Here is a 22,214-nt window from a genome sequence, read left to right as displayed (position 1 = left end):
TGCAGGTCATTTTGAGAATGAAGTCTAGCAATAAGATGAGGAGGAAAAAACGGAGGCGGAGAAGGAAAAAAAAAGAGGAGGAAAGGCAGAGAGAAGGAAGAGGAGAAGCAGCAGCATGGCCTTGTGGAAAGAGCATGGGCCTGGGACTCATTCATTTAATAGTATTTATTGATCGCTTACTATGTGCAGAGCACTGTACTAAGCTCTTGGAATGTACAATTTGGCAACAGATAGAGACAACCCCTGCCCAATGACAGGCTCACAGTCTAAACATGCAAGTACAAATGGCATTTTTTTTTTTTTAGTTTTTCTGGGGTTGACCATACAAGGTCAAGGATCTTCTTGTTCTTCCACCCCCTAGTTTAGTTCCCATTCAGTACTTGTTACTTACTGAACTCTTTGCTGCTGTTGCTACAGCTACATCATACTCTCCTAAGTGCTTAGTTCAGTGCTCTGCACACACTAAGCACTTAATAAACACGATGGATTGATGGATTCGATGACCTCAACTGTGGAGACCTCAGACTCCACTACATTCATTTTACTTTGTAAGGCTTCGGACTACCTCCATTTGTAAAATCAACTCACCATGTTCTCAACTTTTTTCCACCCACTTCAAAAGCTGTCAGTGCTGAACCAGTGGACAGAGGAGACCCTGCAGAAGAAATGGTGAGTTGCAATCTCTACTAAGCCCCGTTTTTGTTTTCTCACCTCTCGGCCTAAACCCATTTAGTATCTGAATAATAACCAAGAGTTTCATTCTGAACAGCCCTGTACATTAACCAGTGTATGTACCACACATGCTCAATGCAACGTGGACACCACTGCTAGCTCCGGGATGTCCTCTCGTGGAATCCCGCTAGATTCTTATACAGAGGGATCGCATGTTGATTCCATTTATGAATCACATGTTGATTCCAAAATGGTGTCACAACAAACCACTATCTGGTAGTAGCATGAAGTCTTGCTTTGTTTCCCGAAGTGGGGAACTTAGGAAGGGAGGGGGGAGAAGAGCTGTCAGTTTGGCTTCATGCAGCTTTTTGGTTAAGTCAAAGCTGCCTTGGGAGAGGATTTCTCAGCGGTGATGAAGTGATGGGGAAATCCCCATGAAGCATTTTAGTTTTTCAAAAATACCGCAGAAACCAGTCTTGGTCCCACCCTTTTCTCTCAAAAAAAAATCTATAGAATTTATTGGTGCTTATCTGGGCCAAGCACTGTACTAAGCACGGAGACTACAGTCGAGTTAGTAATAATAATAATGGTATTTGTTTAATCCTTACTATGTGCCAAGCACTGTACTAAATGCTGGGGTAGATACAAGATAATCAGGTCCCACAGCGGCTCACAGTATAAGTAAGAGGGAGACCAGGTACTGAATCCTCATTTTGCAGATGAGGGAACTGAGGCCCAGAGAAGTTAAATGACTTACCAAAGGTCATAAGGCGAATAAGCGGCAGAACAGGGATTAGAACCCAGGTCCTCTGACTCCCAGACCCGAATTCTTTCCACTAGACCACGCTGCTTGTCTGTAGATACAGTCCCTTCCCTGAAAGAGCTTACCATCTAGCCAGAAAGGCAGACACTAAAATAAATTACAGAGAGGATGAAGCAACAGAGTTTAAAGATAGTTACATAAGTGTTGCTGGGGTGGTACCCAAGTGCTTAGGGAGTGACTACCTGTCACCCCTCCTACTCCTCACCCCCATCCCAACCAAAGGCCAGGGTCTTGTGGAAGCCCTTTCCCATTCGCGCCTGTATAGAGCTAAAATTTATGTCTGTGCATTCAAATTTCCCATCCAACCCTGGGACTCATCCAGAGAAATGACTCGTTCATTTCCCGGATTCTCATTCTTGGCTTTATTCCAGGTGACCCGTTGCATCATTGAAGTTCTGTCAAACGCTTTGGCCAAGCCAAATGCTCCTCCAATCGATCCCGAGTGCAGAGAGATCCTGAGGAAGAGTAAGTCATGTCCCCAGCTCCAGAAAGGGCCAGTGCTCTCACTCCAGACTTTTGTTCACAAGAATGGGTGGACTCTTTTCACAGTTCATTTTCATTTTATAACAAAATTGCTTTTCACCTCCAGAGCCATTTTTTAAGGACATGAGCGTTATTGAGAGCAGAGAAAATGCCAGATCTAGGATGTTGTCAGGATGTTGTAGGATGTTGTTTACTAATATTGCATCTGAATCCTTTTAAGGAAATACATTATTAGCTGTGACTCTCTGGGTCACCTTATTTCCATTCAGGATCATGATTTGTAACCAGAGCAATGAGTTTTGGAAACATTCACTAACCCCTTGGACTACGTGACTGAACCAAGCTGTGAATCACTGTTTCAGATCACGATTACTATTGTTATTATCATTATTTTACTATTAGTTGAGGACCTGTATTTTCTGCATGGCACTGTATAATAATAATAATATTTGTTAAGCGTTTACTATGTGTCAAACATCATTCTAAGCACTGGGATAGTTACAAGGTAAACAGGTGGTCCCACGTGGGGCTCACAGTCTTAATCCCCATTTTGCAGATGAAGTAACTGAGGCACAGCAAAGTTAAGTGACTTGCCCAAAGTCACACAGCTGACAAGTGGTGGAGTTGGGATTAGAACCCATGACCTCTGACTCCCAAGCCTGTGCTCTTTCCACTAAACCACGACATCTCTCCTACTTTCAAAACATTCTACTGTAAAACCATACTTTCCTTTGGCCACCACGTTCCAACTTCAGTCAGGTCTGAGAGACAGCGTGAGAAAAGGCAAATCAGTCGGTCGTATTTATTGAGCGCTTACTGTGTGCAGAGCACTGTACTAAGCGCTTGAGAGAGTACCGTGCAACAGAACTGGTAGAAACCCTCCCTGCCCACAACAGCAAAGGGTCTCAATTGCTTGTTAAGATTTGGAAAGACAATAAAACCTAACAAAACCTCTAAACAGTGTCAATATTCTTTGGATAACAGAGATTTCCATTGGTTCCTGGAACCCACCATGGAATCAAATGCAATTTTAGAGACTATCATAAAAAGCATTCCAGCTTAGCAAAGTCCCTCACAATTGGTCTCCTTAGTGTTGTTACATAAAGAGTTTCCACTGGAGATAGTACCTATCTGAAATTTCAAAGCCCGTAAAGCTTGGATCATATTGCACAAAGCTAACATCATTTTCACACAACTTAAAATGGGAAACGTTTTAAATTTCCTCGTGGCTTAAAACAAAAAATATGCAACGGGAAGTGGCTCCTTGATATGAGGTTTTGGCTTTTTGAATGCATCACTAAGAACTTCAATTTCCTCTTTTGCTTTGCCACAATAGATGGGAAACAGGACATCAAAGAGAAGAAAGATGAAAATGAAAACTCAAAATTTGAAGCAAGACTGTTAAGGGAAGATAATGGGGAAGCCCAGGGCCCCACGAGTATAGAGGAAGGAAGAAATCCTGTGGATGAAGAAGCACCAAGGAAAATGGAAGAGGAGGAGCTGGAGAAGGGGGCCCAGGGAAAAGACCCCAGCAAGGAAGAAGAGAGAGGAAAACATCAAGGCAGTCATTCCCTTCATGAAGATCTTCTCCATAAAGAGCCCAAAAAATATCAGGGTGAAAAGAGCATGGAGGAAGGAGAGGTAGAAGAGAAATATAAGAAAAACAGGTCTAGTGAAGAAGGAAGCCAAGAGAAGCGTCGTGCTGAAGCATCGGAAGAGGTGCCCCAGGTGCTTCCGGACAAAAGATTCCAGGCCACGGCTAAAAACCCAGATGAGTTTTTAGATGAATTTAAAAGACACTCTCAGAGCCACTCCAAGGAGAGAACACACAGCCATGAGATGAGCGAGGAAGAGGAGGAAGGGGAGGAGGGGGAAGAAGAAGAAGAGGAAGATGAAAAGGGGGCTGAAGAGGAAGAAGAGGAAAGCATCAGTGAAAAACATCTGAGTGACTCAAAAAGCCAAGGTTCCTTCCAGCACAGATATTCTGAAGAAACAGATGAAAGCGAAGAAGCCACTGCCGAAATGGCCAAGCGGCGGACAAAGCCCAGGCACCACCACAGGAGATACAGATTTGGTGAAAGAAGGCCTCACTATGAAGAGAGAAGAAACACACTGGGGGAATCGCAGGAATCAACTGAAGATAGGGCACGTTTCTGGGATAAGAGAGGACACCATAAAAAGAATTACTATGAGGACCCAGAGGAGGAATCAAATAATCAAGAAGAGAAAAGGAATTATCACAGGGAACCTGCTTCTGAGGATCTGGAGGGAGAAAAACATGGCGGAAGAGGAAGTGAAGAATACAGCGAGAAGAGACGACCCAGCGAGGAAAGCCAAGAGGAAGAAGAGAAAAGAAACTACCACAGTGGAGAAAATGAGGAGACAAGGTCCTTCTATGATAAAATAAGGCAGCGCAAAGGAGAAGAAAATGAAGGAGAGAGGTCCCAGCCTGGGGAGAAGAGACACCACCGAGGTGAGAGTGAAGATGAACCAGAGAAGCGTGACAACAGGGACAAGGAAAAATATTCCAGTGAAGACCAACATTACGCAAGACAAAGTAACGGAGGCGATTGGAGGAGGCATGTTAGAGGAGAGAGGAGAGAGCGGGACAGGAGCCGCTTCATTCATAAGGAGAGAAATAGTGAAGAGAAGCAGCACTCGGCAGGCAGTTTTGAGGAAGAAGATTTTGGAAAGCAGCAGCAGAAGGAAGACCAAGAGAGTGAAGAGAGTAGAGAAGAAACAAGGTTTCAAGAAAAGGAATTCAGTACCAACCGTGCAGATAAGAAGGACAAGAGATTAGGAAGTCAGTTCAGCCCTTACTATCAAAATCTCAGATGGAAGAACAGGCAGACTGAGAAAAAAGACAATCTGGGTGAAGAGTTTCCAGTGAGTGAAGAGGAAAGGAGACAGAGCCTTAACGAGCAGACTTTCTTTCCAGAATACAGTGATTATGACTGGTGGGAGAAGAAACCACTTGTGGATAGAGTAAATCAGGGGCACGGTGAGAAGAGAAATCTTCCTCGGATCCCCCACTTGGGTCTGAAAAGGCAATATAATAGAGTGGACCAACTGGCTCAACTTCTCAATTATAGGAAGAAGTCAGCTGAATTTCCAGATTTCTACAACTCTGATGAAGAGATGAAAAAGCGTCACATGATTAGGAATGAAAAGGGAAGCCTCAATCAGAGACCTCTCACAGAGGAAGAGGTACAGTCACTGGACTTTGGTTCACAGATTTAGTCGATATTGATGACAAATGAACTAAAGACCCTCAGATATTGGGGAAGGGGAAAAACTGTGGTGAAAGACCACTGTACGTACTGCCTTCAGTAGTAATAACATTAATAATTATGGTATTTAAGTGCTTACTATGTGCCAGGCACTGTACTAAGCGCTGGGGTGGATACAAGCAAATTGGGTTGGACACAGTCCCTGTCCCTCATCAGGATCACAGTCTCAATCCACATTTTACAGATGAGGTAACTGAGGCACAGAGAAGTAAAGCGAATTGCCTAAAGTCACACAGAGCAGGGTTAGAATCCAGGTAATTCTGACTCCCAGGCCTTTGCTCTATCCGGTAAGCCACAAAACATCTCTACAATGAGAGTATCTGCCTTAACCAGATTAAAAGAAAAGTCAAGCAGGGGGCTGTTGGGGTTTGTTTCCTCCTCTGTTGCTCTTCTTCATCCGTATGGGAGGTTCACGAGTCTCCCATTGACCAAGTGGGAGTTTACTGATTCTCACAATGAGGTTGGTGATACAGGCTAAGGAGGTAGTGAAGTTGAAAAGATTGGACCCACACGTCTGGGAAAATTCTGGATAAGGGGAGAAGGCAGGGAAGCATTAATTAGTATGAACGCTGAAAGACGATGAGGCGTAAGGGAGATATGTGAGAGTCGCTTTTTAATTCCACGTCGAAGGACATCACTGAAATTCATCAAATATCAGAAAGGTTCCCAGGTACAAAAAGTTTGAAAACTTCATCCTAACATTGAAGTTTGATCCAAGGAGATATTGGCTAGTCCAGTAAATACTCTGCACGCAGTAAGCCCTTAATAAATATGATTGATTCTTTTATTGCTGGGAGAACTTATAAAGGTCTTCTAATCCATCCCCTTGCCACTAAACTGAACTCAAGCTAACACCGAGTAGCTTCTGGTTGAAGTGTGACAGTCAAGTCCCGGTCTTCCCAAATGTCAGCGGCAATAGTGGTAACCCAGGGCTAGAAATCAAAGGTGTCAGAATGGCATTGGGTAAGCCTCTGTTAATAACCTCCCCAGCCACCGGGACAGGCCAAATTTGCACCTGGCTCTTAACCCCTCCTTGCGTTCAGCAGCTCAACTAAGTTTCTGTCTTCACAGGAAAAAGAACTGGAAAACTTAGCTGCAATGGATTTGGAACTGCAGAAGATAGCTGAGAAGTTCAGTCATCCCCGAAGAGGGTGACGACCCAATGGGCTGTGGTGTGATACTTCCAAGTTCTGGTAGTGTAAACTCCTTACATTACATACTCTTGGGAAGTCTTGTTTACCCAAAGACAGAAAATAGAGTTTACCGTTCACTAAGTGTAGTGTTTTACACAGTTGGAAATGTCTTTATTTTTGTCAGGATGCTATTGAAGTTTGAATAGCATGAATCTTAGCATATAAACTCTCACGCAAGGCAGACATTTTATTAAGCTTGTGACAGATTGTGTTACTGTTCTTCAGAATTATATTTATGTCTCTGTTTGAAATAATAAAAGATTGATCCAGGACCAAATGCTTATCTCTCTGAGTTTTCTTTGTCTTAAAAAAGGTTGAACATGCCTTGGAGTCTCGGTGAGCACAAACTGGCTGTTGAATAAACAGTGAGAGCTGTTTCCTTCGGCATTAAAAGGCACAGAGTAAAAGTGAGTTCATGGTTAAGTATAATACAAATAAGCTAAGGATCTGGGTACCCCTTTATACACAGAGTGGCTATACTGCAGTTTTGACAGGGACCACAATAATCACGAGCATTCAAAAATCTCCTTATTTAAAGTATTTCCTGGAACATCCCTGTAGACTGTTAGCTCCTCGTGGGAAGGGTGGTGAGTACCAACTCTGTTGTATTTTCCCAAGTACTTAGGACAGTACTCTGCAGGATAAGCACTCAACAAATACCAAGGATTGTTTGATTCTCTTTTCACTCATTTACAGTTTAAGAATGATCTAGGCCTTTTTTTTTCCCCCCCAACGGGTATTTGCTAAGGGCTTACTATGTGTCTAACACTGTTCTCAGCGCTGGGGTAGATACAGAGTGAATTACATTGGACACCGTCCCTGTCACGCATAGGGCATGCAGTCTAAGTACAAGGGCAGACAGGAGAACTGAGGCACAGATAAGTTAAGTGACTTAATCAAGGTGTCACAGCAAGCATTTGGCATTGCTGGGGTTTAGAACCCAGGTCCTCTGACTCCCATGCCGTTGCTCTTTCCCCGCGGCCATGCTGCTTCTCCTTCTCCTCCTCCTCCTCCAGCCTTCATAATAATAATTATGGAACTTGTTAAACAGTATGTGCCAAGTATTGTTCTAAGCGCTGGGGTAGATACAAGCTAGTGAGGTCGGACACAGTCCGTCCCACGTAGAGCTCACACTCTTAATCCCCATTTTACAGATGAGGTAAGGCCCAGAGAATCTTAATAATAATTGTGGCATTTGTTAAGCACTTTACTGTGTGCCAGGCACTGTACTAAGTTCTGGGATGGATACAAGCTTATTGGGTTCCACACAGTCCCTGTCCCAAGTGGGGCTCAAGTGAAGTGACTTGCACAAGAACACACAGCTATGTTGCAGAGCCAGGATTAGAACCTATGACCCTCTGACTCCCAGGCCCGTGCTCTATCCACTAAGCCATGCTGCTTCTCCACCAGTCATCACGATTAATGATATTTATTGATTTCTTACTTTGTGCAGAGCACTGAAATAAGCGGTGGAGGGAGAACAATGCAAGAGAGTTGGCAGACATGTTCCCTGTCCACAAGGAATTTACAGTCGAGATGGGAAGAGATTACCTGCCTTTACCAGCCTTTTCTTTTCCCTGACCCGTAAGGCCTCCTCTGGAAGCTGGGCAACAGTGATACCCGGTTGGGAACTGGAAATGGGGCAGGGGCTGCTTCCCTTCTGACAGGGGCAGAAGGCTCCCGTTCTGACCTGAGTCGCTTCTGGGAGATCCAGACCTGGGCTCTCCAGAAACAAGGCGCTCTGAGAAGATTAGAGTTGCTCCGAGTACAGTGTAGAGTTTTAGGGATCCAAAAATATGATCTAGGTCCCTCCAGAATAGAGAATGGCTGTGGGAGGAAAAATGGCCAGCCCCCTAAGGTACTGTGTGATCTGCAAGACAGCCTGGACTGAAGAAAGTTCAACCATCCAGTCTGCTCACCAGGTTCTAAACTAGGTAAGTTCCAATCCAAGTGCCAAGACATGAGGGAAGGAAACAGAACAAGTGGAGGACACTTGTCAACTCAGTTTTCTCATTTGAGCCCTCACTCCCTTCTCTCCCTCCCTACCCCCAGCTCTTATGTACTGCTCTTTATACTCGACTACTTCTCCCTACTTGCAACTTTAATATGCATCCACCACCAGATTGTAAAGCCTTCGAGGACAGGGATCGTGTCTGTTATTAGCAGCTTGGGTTCAGGAATAGGCTAAAACTAATGTCTAAAATGTCTGCTTTTTCATTCATTTCTTTGGATTTTTTTTGTCCATTAATTTGGGTGTGGGGGAGCTATCTGATATGGCTTTTCTGACATAGCTGGATTTACCCATTTTCTTTTAAAAACTACCTGGATAACTGACTTTTTCATGGTATCATGTCATGAAAAAAGGTGGTCGACATAACCGGCTGCTCTCAAAACTACTATTAAATGTGCAGTTTGGTGGCCCGTTATTTTCAACCAAATACCTAGCACTTCTAAGGTTAAATTTATGAATCAGTTTATCTTAAGAGAGATAAAGCGAAGCTCTGAGGGCTATCGGTACCCAGCTGTTCAGCCCTTTAACCGTTTTCTTACTACTTGCCTCTGCAGGGCCTCCTAAAGGCAGCACCATGGTTCATTTGAACTGATCGTTTAAAAATAAATGGAGAAGGCAACCGTCATACACTGGATCCCTCAATAGAGGGGAAAAAGCGAAGCCCTTCAATGCACCAAAACTCCAGCTTGCAAGGTGATAGGCACCCAGCAGGAGCTCCACAGGGAGGGATGCTCTAGGTACAGGAAGCATCACGAATTGTTCTTTTTCCATCCTCTAAAACAACAAACGGGCCAAAGTGCACAGCTTCTAGCTGGCCTATTGGCTCAAGCGCTCCACTGCTGCTGAGCAGAGTTGTCGTATTTTATTCTCACTGAGTTGCCAACTAATTGCATGGAGCTGTTGAGGTTTATGTGCAGCCAGGAAACTGAATCTATCCCAAACCAGAATTTAGCCAACTGGGCTTTGCTGATTGTCCTCTGAACCAGCTTTTGTGGATACAGAGATTTTCTTCAGGGAAAACCCATTTTTTAATTGACTTTAAAAATGTCCACATTTTAGAAGTGTATTGAAAGATGAAGCTGGTTACAGAAACTCTACCATGGTAGGTGACCCAAGTCAATCAATCAATGGTATTTACCGAGCACTTACTGTGTGCAGAGCACTGTACTAAGCACGTGGGAGAGTACAGTGTAACAGAGTTGGAAGACGTATTCCCTCCCAGCAAGGCACTTACAGTCTAGAGGTCGAGACTTGCCTCAGTACCGAAAGTACTACTTTTGACCTTTAACAGAAACCAAGCTTTTTGAAAGCAAATGGGCTCCCAAACTGGGACAGTCATGTGGAACAATGTGCAATATCAAATACTGCAGCTTGCCAAGAATACCATTCTCTGGCTACTTTTCTCTTGGGACTCTTCCACTGAGACCACACCAGAACATTTAATAAATATAAAAATAATACTCAGAGTCTTCCACTAAGCCAATCCTTAAATCCAGTAATATGGAGCCCACCTTGGGCATCATCTGACTACTTTCTTCGCAACAGGAAACGCACAAGAAACTCCAAGCATTCACTGCATTTATTGGAGTTGAAGAAAATTGAACAATCTGGTCACGCTAATGCCTAGCAAACCATAACATCGTACTCTGATGCAGTATTCAAAAGACAAAGCGCATCTAGGCTTTCAAAAATATTTTATATATAGAACACATTCACCTTTCACATATTCATATTCCCACAAGGGAAAAAATATAAAAGAAACCATTTCTTCCAGCTGTATTATTGCAAGAAAATCCTGATAGTTTTATTTAAAACGATGAAATGATTTGCAAAAAACCAAGAGAAAACCCTACCCATTCCACTATGTACCATGATGATGACAGCAGTAAAATAAATATTTATAACTTCCCAGTCTTCAAATATTAAAAATATTGAGTCAATACATTTCAGCCTCTAAAAAGCATGTAATACCATAGAGAAAATATTGGAAATTTTTGGTTCTGCATATTATAACACAACCCCATGGTGTTTAATAGTTAGGACTACTAACAACATGGAAGAAATACATGATGTGTTTTTTCTTATAAATATCTCTTTTCAATATTGATTTCCCTGTGAATTTTTCTCAATCGTTTAAAATGTAATTAAAAATAGGGTCCTATAGTTGAGGAGAGTCAAATATAGAAAATGTTTTTAGTTGTTTTGATTTCTAAGACAATGATTAGGAACCAAATTAACTTGGCTTGTCGTTGGCAATCTATGGGTTTTGGATTTCTCTGCCGTACTGTGGACCATGGTTCAAATTCTTCCGGTCACACGTCCTTAACAGCCAGTTGTTAAAAGAAAAAAAGCTTCTTCTCTAAAATACCTATAACTCCTTTGTTTCAAAGGGTGATCAATACATATTTGTCCCTAGGGCATCAGGAGCAATTAGTAATGACATGGAAAGAGGGTTAATTACTAATTTTAGCTTCCTGAGAAGTTCTTCCAAAGTTAACACTGAGTCTCTTGAACTCTTCGTTTTTTAGATGAGGGCTCCTCAGTCTTCTGTGAATCTAAAGTGCCGGCATCAGCTTTGAGGTTGTCTGTGACCACAGTAATCCCTGAGAGGAGATAGCCCCCACCACCACTCATTATCAGTTTGGGATGACTTCGATCGGGCAAAACCTGAAACACAACGGATAAATGTTAGCATTAAGAGAATAAGGAGAGTCTTACCGTAGTGCAGGCATTGAAAATAGATTTAAATGAAGCCTATTTTGCGGGGGAGGGAAGAGGGAGAGGGAGAGAAGAATCCCATTATTTAGTGGCTCCAGAAGAAGCTCATTCTCTTCATGGCCTTTTAATAAATTGCATTCTCAGAACTCAAGGCAATGTACAAAAGTAAAACCGGCAGGGTTGTTTTAGTGTCCCTTTGGTGGAGGGGGATAAGAAGATAAGGAAATCTAAGTGTTGGTGGCTCTCTGACCATTTGGGGCTGGCAGGGGACAACCTATACCCATTCCCAGGCGGAAGTTGTCGGGGTTGGGAGTCAAGATGCAGTTTTCTGTAGAATTACATTTTTTTTTGTACAAGAAAGGTGCTTTTCAGGTATATTCTCTGCAGAACCACTGTTCTGGGGGAAAAAAAGTCCCCAAGAAGTGAGTTGAATACTACCAACCCCCACCCCCCGGCAAAAAACCCCCACCAAAATAACAAAACCAAAAGACTACAATGGGAAGACTCCTCTTCCACCTTCCTCAGAAAGTTGACGACAATTAGGGCTGCACTCTCCACCCCTGCCCCCCGACCTCCCCCAAGTCAGGAGTAGAGGATTGCGTCCTCCTGTGCTGCCTACTGGGGTGCTTTGAATCATGCTGATATGCATAATCGATTCACCTTACACAACTCTGAAAGGGTCACGTCTGCGGGCAACTTTACATACCTGATAATTTCTGAGCCAGGTTTCTGACAGCTTGAGGTTAATAACACCGCCCTTTTCCCGCAGTTTTGTGTAGCATTCTAACAATGGCTAGAGAACAAAGGAAAAATTACCACCTATTCAAAACTTTCTGGGAGGCAATGAGGGCGACTGAACCTTTTTTGTGTTTCTGGCACTGTTTCATCAGCCCCCACCCTGGCCCCTTCCTCTACTGTACTTCTTTACCCAGAGGAGTCCCATTACATCTAAAATTGAACCCGCGAGCATTAGCATTACCTCTTTATATTGGCAATAGACCACGAAAGGCCTTGATGGAGCCACAAATTCCAGCAGAGAGAGTAACAGTGGAGTTGGATGGAACCGGCTAGCTACAATTAAGCTGCAAAGAAAATGTTACATAAATTATTTCTGTACTCTCCAAAAGTAAAATCATATTCAAAAATCATCATGTTTCTGTAGACTCGGCTTTCTAGAAATTCGAAAAGCGTGTCCATTCCTAGATCACTTAAACCGGACCAACTCACTGCCATTTGGGCAAATCCCTTGGCCCGCCACGGTTTTCGCCCTTACACCCTTATACACAAGCAAAGATATCGACGTATGTTTGAACTTGTGCAGAAAACTGATTAAAACCAGACTGAGACCTCACTAGTACTCCATGTGCTGGGTTATTTAGTTCTTAAAAATTAGTCGATTTCCTGGAGGCACGAATTGTTTTAAGTCTATTTTTTCGGACTTTAGGTCTGCATCACAATCAAATTTGCACAGTTGCTCTTAAAATACGGACTAAAAAGTACGCTCTGAAATACGAAGTAACGATTTCAAGTTTCAAAGAATTAAATCACTAAATGTGTAGCAGCTAAATCACTAAATGTCTGAGCCACTTGACTACTTGAAGTAGGCGTTATGTTTAGTCATAAAGAAAAATGGAGAGAGGGAATTTCTTTGGGAGGAAAAGAAATTCTAAAGAAAAAAAAAACTACCCAAATCCTATGCCAAATTCTATAAGTCTCTGACGCCAGGAATTGTGTCTTTTACCTCTGCTGTACCTTTCCAAGTGTTCAGTTCAGTGTTCTGCACAAAGTAAGTGCTTAATAGGATTGATTACTGGACAGAAAACATTTCAGATGCTTGAAATATAATTATTCAAATTATTTTTAACTAGTGGTTCCAGAAAAACAACAAAAAGCAACCAAACACCTTCTTCTCTCTGGCTACATCCCCTTTGTGGCCACTGGGAAGCAGTATGACCTAGTGGAAAGAGAACAGGCTTAGGAGTCAAAGGACTTGGGTTCTAATCCCAGCTCTGACACTTGTCTGCTAGGCAAGTCACTTTACTTCTCTGCACCTCAGTTAGTTCATCTGTAAAATGGGGACTCAAGACCTATTCTCCCTCCTACTTGAACTGTGAGCCCCATGTTGCATAGGGATTGTGTCCAACATCAGTAAATATAATTGAATAAACTTGTATCGACTCCAGTGCTTAGAAAAATGCTTGACTCATAGTAAGCGTAACTAAGATTATTATCCTTCGCTGCCCCCCGCCAAAAAAACCCAAGATCTTCTTTACCCTTCACCTTTGAGGGAAGAATTGGCTGGCCTGTTAATGAGGTCATCTTCAGTATTTACTGAGTGTCTACTGTTTGCTGAGTACTGTACTAGGTGCTCAAGAGCATTAAAGTGGAAGACAGTGCTCTTGGAGGAGCCTACAATTTAATGGGGCCTCAGACAGACCCAATAAACATACAATGGGAACAAAGGGATATAGAGATGAGCACAACACAAATAAATGATAAAGGGAGAGTATAAGCCAGTGCAAAGGGTAGCAAATGGGATGAAGTGATATGAAAAGAGGGCATTAGCTTGGGAATGCCTGGGGACAAAGTGGCACTTAGGAGTCATTTGAAGGCACGGAAGGAGATGAATTGGTAGATTTGATGGGGAAGGGGATGGCCGGGTAAGGGGTGGATGAGCAAGGGGTCCCAGACGGGAGAGTCCAGAATGAGGAACTGCTAGAAAGTGAGAGGATTAGGAAGAAGAGGACAATGAATAGCCCCTGGAGGTTTCTGAAGATGCTAATGATGCAGGTGAATCACAGCAAATTTGATCTAATGAAGCTCTGAAGAATAACAAAGGGTAATCTTGGAAGAAAACTGGAAAAAAAAGTTAGTCCTTGAAATCTGGATTTCATCTAAAAAGTTAGAAAGTTGATCCAGAGTCCTTTCATTAAAATGACTGTGGCCAAAACCCAGTTAAACAAGACAGTGCAACTTCCAGTATTTTTGCTCAGCGCTATGACTTTCAATGTCTAGAGCTCAGGGTCTTGTCGCTAGGAAACAAGAACCTACAAACTGAACCAGAAGACTAAGAAGGAAAAGTAGCCCACAAAAGCATGGTTGTTGATGACGGAGACCAGGTGATTAAGTAAATAGTCCATCAGGACAAAGAAGAGAAACCTCTTTGTGATCTGATCCTGATTAGTTCAAGTAGGTCATTATCAAGAGTGAGGAATCAGTGATAGGATGACCATGAAATGGCCCACCTTTTAAATGGCAAGAAAATCCTATGGCCTAGCTCACGTGATACTGCTCACATTACTTTTAATAACCACTTCCCCATTTGAAAATCTGTCAATCAGGTAACATCACAGAACACATACCCATCTGCATTCTTTTCATTCAATAAAGTAGAGGCTTCGATTTGTCTCTTCCTCTGTTCTTCTTGTTTTCTTTGCTTTTCCTGGGTCTTGGAAGAAAAAAAGCAAATGAAATAAGTCCATGTACTCTGGAGCAAGTGGAGCTGATTCAGTTTGACACTGGACCTCTCTTCTCGTTTACTCCACAACTAAGCTTCTTTTCTCATAAACAGCCAACTATAACAGGATGAATGACATGGGTAATGTTGGTATTTGTTAAGCGCTTACTATGTGCAGAGCACTGTTCTAAGCACTGGGGTAGACACAGGGGAATCAGGTTGTCCCACGTGGGGCTCACAGTCTTAATCCCCATTTTACAGATGAGGGAACTGAGGCACAGAAAAGTGAAGTGACTTGCCCACAGTCACACAGCCGACAAGTGGCAGAGCCGGGATTCGAACCCATGACCTCTGACTCCAAAGCCCGTGCTCTTTCCACTGAGCCACGCTGCTGATGGGTAAACATCACACACTCACCGCCGCCCCACCCCCATATTCCATACTTGCAATTGATTTCTCCTCCATTAATGGAAGACATGATACCTGAAATGACATTCCCAACAGAACCCCATCTCCCATTATAACCAATTCCTAGGCATGTAACGGCCCCTAATCTACCACCGTGTTCTATAGAGATTATGCATATTATAACATAAATGACTAGTTCTTTTCTCTGATCACTACCTGACCCAGTGACTCTCAGAGTAAAGAGCCTCTGAATCCAATGAAATAAAGTTGATGGGATCCCTGACAATCTGACATGGTTGAACTAGGGGTGTGGAAGAAACAATAGCATTCTCCTCCTCCTCCTCCCCACTTCTAGACTGTAAATGTGTGGTGGGCAGGGAACTTGTCTACCAACCCTATTATACTGTACTCTCCTGAGCATTTAGAACAGTGCTTTGCACAGAGTAAACGATCAGTAAATACCATCGATGGATTCTTGCCCTCACCTTATCTTTGCTATCCTTATATTCTGGGTCCTCTGTACCAACTTCCATGGTTTCTTGATCTTCAGCATGATTACTGTCCAATACTACTTCAGCAATGGATTCTTCTTCAGCCTCCTGCAGGGAAGTTTGTTTTTCATCAAGAGCTCCATTGCTCTCTTCTACTAAAACAATGTCTTTGGGTTCTGAGGGCAAAGTCTCCAAAGAAAATGTTCCAGCTAGAAGACTGTCCACTTTGCTGAGGGGGAATTCATAGAGACTGTTGAAAAATGATTCTGGAAACCCAAAGCAAGCTGTTGCTGCTCTAACAGGACCACCTCCAGGATACATTTGAATAATGGATCCAAATCCTTAAAATAAAGATTGATCATTGTTATTAAATTGACAAAGATGTTTCTCAGATATGGCACTTGATAAATCATACCATTGACAATACTAATTCTAGCAGCTCCCAAATTCACTGTTGGTGAGATTTCGAGTTCTGCCAACTCTTATGTTCAACTCTAGAGGAAGGAGATTTGTCTCCCACTTACCCCCAACCTAGAAGGAGATTTCACTGATACAGCACAGGGTGGAAGCTAAAGATGAACTGGCCCAGACAATATGGCAAAGGTGAGGTTTGGAGACAGAGAGAAAGTGGAATATGGGTTTCTCTGGCAGCTTTCTCTTCACCATCTCTACCAAACACAACTGTGAAATCACAATCTTCCCTGAAGATAATTAAAGAGATGCATTCAAAGTGGGATGGTCAACTGTGGTTCTGCTTGAAAGGTGTGTGTGAGAGGAAGATGAAGTAGCCAACTTCTTTTGGTATCATAAAGGAGCATAATTTTGAACATTATCACAAAACCTTGAAACGGGAGAATGCCCTGTGAGAATCCCTGAAACACTGGGATTCCCTGAACAACCCGTTACCAAGAGAACAAAGTATTTATAGCTTAGGATCCCTTACTGGGGCCATTTGAATATCTGGATTTTGTTACCTCCCATTCGCTCCATTACTGCTCCCAGCACTAAGCCAGCACAAGTCTCCACAACGATCATCTTATTGCCAGCCCGGATATTTCCCAGAGTCAACATCTGAGCTAGAGTATCATATCGCAAGTGGCTAAGGAATAACAACAACAACAACAATCAATCAATGGTATTTATTGAGCACCTCCTACGTGCAGAATACTGAACTAAGCACTCGGCAGAGTACAGCACAACAGTGATAAAAATTGTGGTATCTGTTAAGCTTATTATGTTCCAAAGCACTGTACTGAGCAATGTGGTAGAAATGAGAAAATCAGGTTAGACACAGTCCCACAGGGGGCTCATAGACTGAGGGGAGGGAAAATAAGTATTTAATTCCCAAATTTTTCAGATGAGAAAATTGAGAGGCACGGAGGAGTGACTTGCCCCGGGTCAAACAACATTCAGCTGGAAGAGCTGGGGTTGGAACTTTGACTCCCAGACCGGTATTACTTCTATTAGGCCATGCTGCTGCTCCAGAAGATATCCAATGTTAATCTTTAAAGTTTAGTTATTTACATTTGAAAAATATAAAGCAGCACCTAGTGTCAAAATGATCTGCCAAAAGGGAAAGAATATTTGGTTCTGTCCTCTTGAAGAAGCTACTAAACTTGAACTCACAGGTACATGATTTATTTGGCCCTGAATCACTATCTTACCCAGTTAAAATTATGAAAGGAAAATGGACTTACTTAATTTTCCCAGGTTCTCTTGCGTAGTACATAACTGAAAGAATACGGGTAGATGGCTTCACAATAGTAATGATTGCCTCATATCTGGGAAAAAATGCAGAAAGAGGAGGCTTTTCAAGACAGATAGGTTTTAAAAACTCAAATCTCCAAGATCCCTTCTAACAGCAAATTTATCTTACTTCTTCTTCTTCTTCTTTATATATTTATCCTGGGCAAATTCTGTCTTGTCTCGGAATGTCGTACTATTCTCTATTAGCTGTTGAACTATTTCCTAAAGAAAAAGAAATAGGGTTTTCCTTCTTTAAAGTAATAATTCACCTTCATATTTAAACTTTAAACCGGGGTTTAATGCAGAAAGGCAGTCTCACTTTCCTTCACCAAGCCGAAGGCAGAGTCAAGTCACCATCATTTACCGACAAGAGTACTGATCAGCTATCTATTTAAGCTTCCAGCAAACCATGTGGCGAGAATGCTTTTCAGCTGTATTTAAGCTTTTATATAACAGTAAGTAGCAACATCACAGGAATTATATTTTAATTTCCATCTGTGGCACCGGGATGCTTGGAAGAACTATGTGCCCCGGTTCATGCATCCATCTCAAGTTTAGGGTTGTGCCACTGAATAGCCCTTACCTTTACCATTTCACATCCTTTTCTTTCCCTTGAGAAGCCCACGAACATAGCCAAAATGCATGTGAACCTCCATACAATTTGGATCTGCACAACCTCCTTTGGGAACAGAGTCCATGTGCTTACCATAACATGCTGTCTGGGAAAAGCGCTATCCTATATTGTTTCTGAACCGACCTTCTTCAAATTTTAATTTGGTGATGTGGAATACGGTGAGTAACAACTCCATATTCCCCCTGTCGACACCCATCATGATTTAATAACCTGAATAATGTCCCCTTTATTGTTTCAGAGTTGGGTCCTAATCTTCATTTGGAAGCTTCTCCGCCCCCGGGGAAACTCCCCAAGGACTAACACCCGCCACCTCCCACCCTATCATAAGAAACAAAAACAGAACAAAGCAGAAAAACCAACCAAAGAAAGAACACCCTTCAAAATTACCTCTCCTTTAATTCCTTTATCCTTCAAAGCTTTTATGTCATCCTGGGTAAGTTTCTGAGATTTCCCATCATCAATTATATTTCGATTATCAGTACCCGCTTCTTTAGTTTCTAAAGGAAAAAAATATGAGTGTAAAATAACCTAACATCTTGTTCATTTCTTAGGACACATTTCTCATGTCAAATTACATGACACTGAGTAAAGCACTTAGTTACTTCTAGGATTGAAATACTGAACTATTTTTTTTTTTACATAACCTAAGACAGAATTTACAACCAGGGCTGACCAGGACACTAGTCACAATGATTGAACTGAAGAACGATACTCTGCTCTGCTTTTGGAAGTCAGTCATTGGGATGGTCGGTTTGGATATACAAACATCCCAGTTCTGGGGAAATTGGGAAAAGAAAAGCGGAGAATCACCTACCCGTACTGGTCTCTTCCACCTTTTTCTTGGGCTGGAGGCTTCCACCACTTGATACTTCAAATGTCGTTCCATAATTCTGCCCAATAACATTATCTAAATAGAACCACTGCTTTTCAAAGATGACTTTTCTGAAAAGGATTGTGAAGAGAGAAAGGTTAAGATGGGGGCAGGGAACTCTATTGTATTGTACTCTCCCAAGCACTTAGTACAATGGTCTACACACAATAAGCATTTAATGAATGCCACTGATGATGACCACAGTGATGCAGAGAAAATACCCAAACTTGGATGCACAGAGGAAAAACTGATGGCTATGCATTTAACAAAGAGCATCTAATATTCAGTCATTTTCAAATACTAGGTCATAATTTTAATTGTCATTATATGTCTCAAAATGAACATTGGGATATTTTCTGATCATTAAAAATGAGGTAAAAAGACCATGGCATTGCTCAGTAATTACACATTATTTGATGCAATAGAGGAACCAAGAGAACCTGTGGGTTCTTTAGCCAGGCACCACCATTTATCTGCTGGGTGACCTCGGGCAAGTCATTTAACTTCTCTGTGCTTGAGTTTACTTCATCTGTAAAATTGTGATTTAGTATCTATTCTCCCTCCTGCTTGGACTGTGAGTCCCATGTGCAAGAGGGGATGTGGCCAACCTGATTAATTTGTATCTATTATTACAGTGCTTGACAGAGAACAAGTTCTTATCAAATGCCATCATTATTATAAGTACGCATTTTCCAAAAGTGAAAAGAAAAATAATTTGAGTTACTTCATCAAAAACCAGTCCTCTGTGCAACTAACCAGTCTTTTAAAAAGAAAACCTAAGCCACGCCTGAAGAGGAGAAGGAGGAGTTCGGGGGTGGGGGAGAAGATAAGAACACTCCTAGGCGATGGGGAGGAAAACGGCAGACTGCAAGTGGGGCAAAATAATAAATAAATACCAGTGATGGTATTTGTTAAGCGCTTATTAGGTGCCAGGTACTGAGAAACAGCATGCCTCAGTGGAAAGAGCACGGGCTTAGGAGTCGGGGGTCATGGGTTCTAATCCCAGCTCCGCCACTTGTCAGCCGTGAGACTTTGGGCAAGTCACTTCTCTTCTCGGTGCTTCAGTGACCTCATCTGTAAAATGGGGATGAAGACCGTGAGCCTCACGTGGGACAATCTGATCACCCTCTATCTACCCCAGTGCTTAGAACTGTGTTCGGCACATAGTAAGCGCATAATGAATTCCAACATTATTATTACAGGCAAATCGGGTTGGATACGGTCCCTTTCCCATGCGGGCCTCCCGGCCTCAATCCCCATTCCCCAGGTAACTGAGGGCCGGAGAAGTGAACTGACTTGGCCAAGGTCCCACGGCAGGAAAGGGGCAGAGTGGGGATTAGAATCCAGGTCCCTTCTGACAACCAAGCCCAGGTTGGAGCCACTGGGACCGTGCTGCTTCTTGGGGGAAAAGGGCAGAGGGGGGTGGTGGTGGTGACGCGTCTTTTGGCTTCAAAGCTGTCCACCCCACCGCCACCTCCTACCTCACCTCCCTTCTCTCCTTCTACAGTCCAGCCCGCACACTCCGCTCCTCTGGTGCAGCTAACCTCCTACTCCCCTGTCCCACGTCCTGCCACTGACCTGGAAGGCCCTCCCTCCTATCTGCCCAACTAACTCCCTCCCCCCTTTCAAAGCCCATCTGAGAGCTCACCTCCTCCGGGAGGCCTTCCCACACTGAGTCCACGTCCTGCCACTGACCTGGAACGCCCTCCTTCCTCGCCTCCGCCAAACTCACTCTCTTCCAAGCCCTGTTGAGAGCTCACCTCCTCCAGGAGGCCTTCCCACACTGAGCCCACGTTCTACCCTTGTCCTGAAATGCCCTCCCTCCTCACCTCCACCAAACTAACTCTCTTCCCCCCTTCCAAGCCCTGAGAGCTCACCTCCTCCAAGAGGCCTTCCCACATTGAGTCCACGTCAAGCCACTGACCTGGAACGCCCTCCCTTCTCACCTCCGCCAAACTCGCTCTCTTCTCCCTCTTCCAAGCCCTGCTGAGAGCTCACCTCCTCCAGGATGCCTTCCCACACTGAGCCCTCCCTTTCCCCCGTTCCTCTCCCCCACCCCCCTGCACTCGGGCACATCTATCTACATCACTTACTACTCCACTCATTTTATTAATGATGCGTCTTCATGCACTCTGAGTATTTATTGAGCGCTTCCTAGGTGCAGCGCCCCGGTCTCTGGCTACGAGTCCATTTCCCCTGACGCCCGACTATTCGCTCCGTCGTCTGCCTCCCTCTTCCAGCTTGTGAGCCCGGGGCGGACAGATGGTCTCTACCTAAGCGGTGAGCACGGCGCCCTGCACCTAGTGAGCGCTCAAAAGACATGAATGGATGAATGAATGGGAATGAAAGAATGGGAAGCAGGGTGGCTCAGTGGAAAGAGCCCGGGCTTGGGAGTCAGAGGTCATGAGTTCGAATCCCAGCTCTGCCACTTGTCAGCTGTGGGGCTGTGGGCAAGTCGCTTCACTTCTCTGGGCCTCAGTGACCTCATCTGGAAAATGGGGATCAGCTGTGAGCCTCACGTGGGACAACCTCATTCCCCTGTATCTCCCCCAGAGCTTAGAACAGTGCTCTGCACATAGTAAGTGCTTAACAAATACCAATATTATTATTCTCTGTGCCTCAGTGACCTCATCTGTAAAATGGGGATTAACTGTGAGCCTCACATGGGACAACCTGATCCCCCTGTATCTCCCCCAGCGCTTAGAACAGTGCTCTGCACAGAGTAAGCGCTTCACAAATACCAACATTATTATTTTCTGTGCCTCAGTGTCCACATCTGCAAAATGGGGATTAACTGTGAGCCTCACGTGGGACAACCTGATCCTCCTGTATCTCCCCCGGCGCTTAGAACAGTGCTCAGCACAGAGTAAGCGCTTCACAAATACCAACATTATTATTCTCTGTGCCTCAGTTCCCTCCTCTGTAAAATGGGGATTAACTGTGAGCCTCCCGTGGGACCCCCTGATGACCCTGTATCTCCCCCAGCGCTTAGAACAGTGCTCAGCACAGAGGAAGCGCTTCACAAATACCAACATTATTATTATTGAATGGATGGATGGATGAATGGGTGGATGAATGAATGAATGGATGGATGAATGAATGGAAGGATGGATGAATGGGGGTGGGCTCAAGCTCCTCGCGCGCCCCCCCCTCCCCCCCGCGGGGGTCCTCGGAGTCACCCACTTTCTCCGCTGCACTTGCACCGCCTTGAACACGTCCTCGCGCTTCAGCACGACGAAGTCTCCGTCGCGGATGCGGGGCGGGGGCGGCCGCTGTCCGGGCCCCGCCATGGCGCCGCCGCCGCCTCCCGTGCCTCCCCGCCCCTCCCCCCCGCCGCTCCCCACGTGCGAGCCGCCACTTCCGCCCTCCGGACCCACGCCCCGCCCCCCCCGGACGCGCCCCTCTCATTGGCTGGCG

General features: G+C 44.0%; 2 protein-coding genes across 3 annotated transcripts in view; one reads left to right on the top strand and one right to left on the bottom strand.

The window, feature by feature from the left end:
• Positions 1–6,738, top strand: part of CHGB (chromogranin B) — an 87,388-nt gene extending 80,650 nt beyond the window's left edge. For both annotated transcript variants that reach the window (XM_029072012.1, XM_029072015.1), the window contains 4 exons: positions 623–669; positions 1,867–1,960; positions 3,315–5,185; positions 6,340–6,738. In XM_029072012.1, the coding sequence (XP_028927845.1) occupies positions 623–669; positions 1,867–1,960; positions 3,315–5,185; positions 6,340–6,423 (2,096 nt within the window). In that variant the 3' untranslated portion in view covers positions 6,424–6,738. The remainder of the gene's footprint in view (positions 1–622; positions 670–1,866; positions 1,961–3,314; positions 5,186–6,339) is intronic.
• A 3,295-nt stretch (positions 6,739–10,033) lies between these two features.
• On the bottom strand, positions 10,034–22,093 carry TRMT6 (tRNA methyltransferase 6). The gene is made up of 11 exons (XM_029072521.1): positions 21,981–22,093; positions 18,741–18,868; positions 18,314–18,423; positions 17,423–17,514; positions 17,244–17,327; positions 16,521–16,645; positions 15,541–15,887; positions 14,553–14,638; positions 12,170–12,272; positions 11,897–11,983; positions 10,034–11,139 (listed from the first exon to the last, which is right to left on the bottom strand). The coding sequence occupies exons 1-11, from the start codon at positions 22,085–22,087 to the stop codon at positions 10,966–10,968; spliced, it is 1,443 nt and encodes a 480-aa protein (XP_028928354.1). The 5' UTR covers positions 22,088–22,093; the 3' UTR covers positions 10,034–10,965.
• Between the last annotated feature and the right edge of the window lie 121 nt (positions 22,094–22,214).

This window comes from Ornithorhynchus anatinus, chromosome 9 (assembly GCF_004115215.2).
Source record: "Ornithorhynchus anatinus isolate Pmale09 chromosome 9, mOrnAna1.pri.v4, whole genome shotgun sequence".
NCBI lineage: Eukaryota > Metazoa > Chordata > Mammalia > Monotremata > Ornithorhynchidae > Ornithorhynchus > Ornithorhynchus anatinus.
Note: the sequence above shows the minus strand (reverse complement) of the source record. Positions and strands in the feature narration are given on the sequence as shown.

Bases quoted from the DNA above. Each gene is read 5' to 3' on its own strand.
- TRMT6 (XM_029072521.1), bottom strand. From the start codon at position 22,087: ATGGCGGGGCCCGGACAGCGGCCGCCCCCGCCCCGCATCCGCGACGGA. The intron at 18,869-21,980 runs GTGGGTGACTCC...AATCCTTTTCAG, and splicing joins GTGCAAGTGCAGCGGAGAAA to AAAAGTCATCTTTGAAAAGC. The intron at 18,424-18,740 runs GTAGGTGATTCT...TTTTTCCTTTAG, and splicing joins GGTGGAAGAGACCAGTACGG to AAACTAAAGAAGCGGGTACT.